General features: G+C 46.8%; 1 protein-coding gene across 1 annotated transcript in view; it reads right to left on the bottom strand.

Moving 5' to 3' along the window:
• Positions 1-4,372, bottom strand: part of LOC107748244 (cytoplasmic dynein 1 heavy chain 1-like) — a 43,549-nt gene that overhangs the window by 25,206 nt on the left and 13,971 nt on the right. Inside the window, exons 17-22 of the mRNA XM_016562978.1 lie at positions 3,244-3,409; positions 2,828-3,016; positions 2,555-2,749; positions 916-1,198; positions 717-817; positions 475-634 (exon numbers count right to left, since the gene is read on the bottom strand). Of these exons, the coding sequence (XP_016418464.1) occupies positions 475-634; positions 717-817; positions 916-1,198; positions 2,555-2,749; positions 2,828-3,016; positions 3,244-3,409 (1,094 nt within the window). The remainder of the gene's footprint in view (positions 1-474; positions 635-716; positions 818-915; positions 1,199-2,554; positions 2,750-2,827; positions 3,017-3,243; positions 3,410-4,372) is intronic.

Here is a 4,372-nt window from a genome sequence, read left to right as displayed (position 1 = left end):
TTTTGCACTCTAATCTTGAAACACTTGTTTACTTTATATTTTTGTGTATTTTTTTTTAAATAAAGTATTTCTTTAGTAAAGGATCTTTAATAAATGTATTTAACCTGTTAGGAGGACAATTTTTTTTTACTTGCTAAATTATATATTGTGATAAAACCATATACCGTGACGAAAGCTTCAACGACTATTGTGAAAATTTGACACCGTCACATACCTAATGTACATACAATTTAATAGGACTTCAAATAGTTACATAATTACCCTATTAAATAGATTCTAAAGCGGAATTATTTAAAAACCTTGTGTACTTTCTGTATTCTGATAAATTAAATAATTGTGTTTGTAAAGATCTCCTTATATCCCCTTATTAAGTTAAAACACATCATTTAAAAAATTTCAAGCACGTGTGCTCCTTGGGAATAAGGTAAGCGTCGAGCCCTGATGATGAGGTTCTGACCCATAGCGTGCACGTACTGTGGTCTCGGTTGGGGTTGCTGTGTTCTCTCAGCGCCACCTGGATGTACTGGACCTGCTGAGACACGGCAGACAGCATGCGCTCCTCCAGACGGTTGAACTCGTCGAAGCAGCCCCAGGCTCCCACCTGACACAGACCCACAAAGATGCGGCCCATCGCCTGCAACACAAGACACCGTCAAACCCTGTGATTAAACACCGGTTATTGACCCCCAACACCGATCCCGTGACACCAGTCGCACCTGGAAGTCAAAGGTCTCGTCACAGTTGAAGACCAGGACGAAGCGGCCCAGCTGGTGACCCAGAGCTTTGACAGACTCGGTCTTCCCCGTTCCAGCAGGACCTACAGAACAAGAACGCCCGTCAGCAACCACACACTTCACATTCAGCTCATGCGCACACGTCTGTGTGCTCAACTCCAGCAGCAAAGCAGAGACTGACCGAAGGGCGATCCTCCCAGACGGGCCTCCAGCGCCTGCGTCATGGTCAGGTAGCAGCGGTCGGTCAGCGGCGTCTGCACCAGCTTCTCCTGCACACCCAGATACTCAAAGCCGTAGTTGAACTTAGCGTTGGCCATCTGAATGGAGAGCTGCTGGAGGACGTCGGTCTGCTTGGGGTCGAAGTAGAAGCGCATCTGGCTGAGCCACTCGAAAGACTTGGGGTTGTCGATCTTGTTCTTGATCAGAGTTCTGGTCACGTCTCTCTGGTGCACCAACTCAGTGATCTATGAATGAAAAACACGCGAGTCACGACCACGTCTGCAGAGCTCGTCATACGGAGTAAATATCTGCGTCTATGTGTGTGCATCAGAAGGATGCCTCTGGCCGTTGCATTTCACAGGTTTTACGAAGGTAAGACTTTAAGTCCTTTTTAAGACCAATTTAAGGAATAAGCTGACGGGAGCACCATACCTCGCTATGTTCTCTAAACATAAATGTGAAGGTGGGCTCAGAGAAACCAATTAACTCAAAGGAAAAACATATTTTTCTGACCCCATTGGCAGATATTTGTCTTTGTTTTAAGCAGAAACTTAATTTTGTTCAATTTCTCAGAAAACGAGACTTCATATCTTCATTTTGCATTTCAGGCAAATGTATCTTGTTTTAAGGATGTTAAAGGGTTAGTTCAGCCAAAAATAAAAATTAGGCTGTGTTTTACTCACCCCCGATGCATCCTAGGTGTATATGACTTTCTTCTTTCAGATGAATCCAGTCGGAGTTATATTAAAAATTGTCTGTCAGTCAACAGTTGTAAACAGAAGCAGTTCCGGGTGGATGACGTATGGGGTCAGCGCTGCGCATGCGCCAGTGCGTCTCGTGAAAACCAACGTTTGTTTACAGGATCAAAAGAAGCAAAGTTTCCTTACTTTAGAAAAGGAAAACAAGTCTCCTCTTGGCTTATATCGAAATCCTCCGACATTCTTCTTTACAAATCCTCGTTTTGTACTTCTAATTAGTGACCGTTGTTTTGTTTCGATCTCTCCGCGTGCGTCACTTCTGAGCGGCGCATGCGCAAAGCTGACCTCATACGTAATTCCCCCGGAACTGCTTCTGTGTACAACAGTGTGCGCAAGCTAGATTCAAGTGATTATTACGTTTTGAATATGGATATTTTTCTTACAAAAACGCATCGATTCGCTACAGGAGGACTTTGTTCACCCCCCGGAGCTGTGTGAAACACTTTTTTTTTTGTGGAAGGGTGCTTTTTATTTCACGTCTTTTGGACTGAAGGAATGCAACACCCGCTGAGTACAACGATAGAGCTTGAAAGATCAAAGACAATTTTTAATATAACTCCGACTGGATTCGTCTGAAAGAAGAAAGTCATATACACCTAGGATGCATCGGGGGTGAGTGAAACGCAGCCTAATTTTTATTTTTGGGTGAACTAACCCTTTAAGATATTCGTACTGGAAAACAAGGCAAAAATACTGAGGAAGACATTAATGTTTTTGCAGTGAAGGCAACATGTAATGCCATGACTTTTGATTTTAAGACTTTCTGCTCTGATTTAAGACCCACAGAAAGCCTGGCATTGCTGTTTTTGCTCATTTCATTGTTAGAGCGCTCTGCCTGCTCACCAGGTGCTCCAGCTTCTTCCTGCGCAGCGGCGGCTGCTCCATCAGAACCGTGTCGGCCAGCAGGTTGAGCGTCGCCTTCACGTTGGCCAGCACGGCCTGCAGCGGACCCATGTCTTCCCCGCCGCCGATGGTGGTCAGAGCGCTCTCCACGTTCTCAGACCAGTCGATCTGAGTGGACAGAACCACCAGCTGGGCCTGGACGCGGCGGAGACAGAGGTTAAGCACTCATGAAGACGTGTACAGATGCTGGGTTAGTCTCAGAGGACAGGTCACCTGGTATCGGTCGATCCAGTTGATGTAGGTGCTCAGGTCGATGCCCGTGCTCTTGTTGAAGGCGCCCACCTCTGTGACGGACTCGGCCAGCAGCTTAGCCAGCGTCACCCGCATCTCACGCTCCACCAGCGTCAGCCACTCGTTGATCTTCGGATGCTCCGTGATGGACACCGGCGTCTTATAGAGCACCTGAAAACAACAGCACATTCCAGAGGTTTCCCACATGAAGACATCACTCATATGACTGATTTAACTGCACTGACGCTATCAGACGAGATCAAAACCTGAACTGACTCGATCTGAATAATGACACTAATGTCTTCTGCAGAGCTGCTTTACAGCTGAAACTGAGTTTGCATCATTGACTGAAACAAGCATATAACGGAGGTCCCAGTCTCTCTCGGGTCGAGCCGTACCTCCTCTCCCTCTCGGGACGAGATGCCCAGCACCTCCGTGTTGTCCTCGTTCAGCAGGATGCTCGAAACTCCAGCGAACATTTTCTTGAAGTGTTTCTGCAGTTTGGCCACATTCTTACTGTTGCCGATGATCTCCAGCAGATCTTCATCACCAACAAAGTAGAACCTGCGGGAAACAGAAATGATGAGTGTTTAGACAACCGTGACAATACGAGTACAGAAATAAGGCCTGCAATTATTTTACCAACTAAACAACACAACCAACATGTTTGTCAGATTGTTAAAACTCGTTTTCATTATAGCACTGCAAAAACTAAAAATCTTTCAAAAATCGTTGGTTAACACATCATATGAAGGGCTAAGAGAGATCTAAACAAGTTTCCTGGATTTCCCACACATTCCCATCGGCTCTCATGTTTAATGGACACTGGATGGCTTATATCGTAAAGCCCAAATGTCTGACCTGGGGAAAGACGAGCGCTCTCTCTCCAGATATTCTCCCAGTGCTTTCTGGATCTTTCCCAGCAGGTCAGCGAGTCTCTCCAGCGACCTCTGAACCCCCTGAATGTTCAGGACGTCCATGACCAGAGGAGACTTGGTCACCTTCTTCATCAGGGCCAGAAACTCCGTGCTGATGCTGTGAAATCAAACGAGTCACATGTTAAAGCCTAACACCTGCGCTCTTCAGCACACTGATGTAATGGAGTCAGCCGCTGACCTCTGGAAGCGCTGCGTCTCCACAGGAAGCAGGTGTTTGATGTCTGCGCTTCCTGTGAAAATGCCTTCCAGGTAAACCCAGCGGCGCTGCACGTCGATCCAGACGTCAAACAGAGCCATGATGCGGTTGAGTTTGTCCTCCCAGCTCAGAGCGTCCTCCTCGAACACCTGCCGAGAACAGAGACGTGTGACGGAGGAACTGCTGTGAGGCATCGTTTCTCTCGTTCTGTGTGTGTACCTTGTAGTAGGGCGAGAGCTTCATGGCAGACACGCTGTTGATGTGCTCCTTGACTTTGTTGAACAGATCGTCCCATCCGCGAATCAGGCGGCACTTGTTCTGATAGTTGACGAGGTCGAGTTCGTACGAGTTCCAAACTTCACGAATCTGCAGTGAAGAGGAAACTGTGAACAC

This window comes from Sinocyclocheilus rhinocerous, unplaced genomic scaffold, assembly GCF_001515625.1.
Source record: "Sinocyclocheilus rhinocerous isolate Xijiao unplaced genomic scaffold, SAMN03320098_v1.1 scaffold740, whole genome shotgun sequence".
Classification (NCBI taxonomy): Eukaryota; Metazoa; Chordata; class Actinopteri; order Cypriniformes; family Cyprinidae; genus Sinocyclocheilus; species Sinocyclocheilus rhinocerous.
The sequence above is the reverse complement of the archived record's forward strand: the minus strand, read 5'-3'. Positions and strand labels throughout refer to the sequence as shown.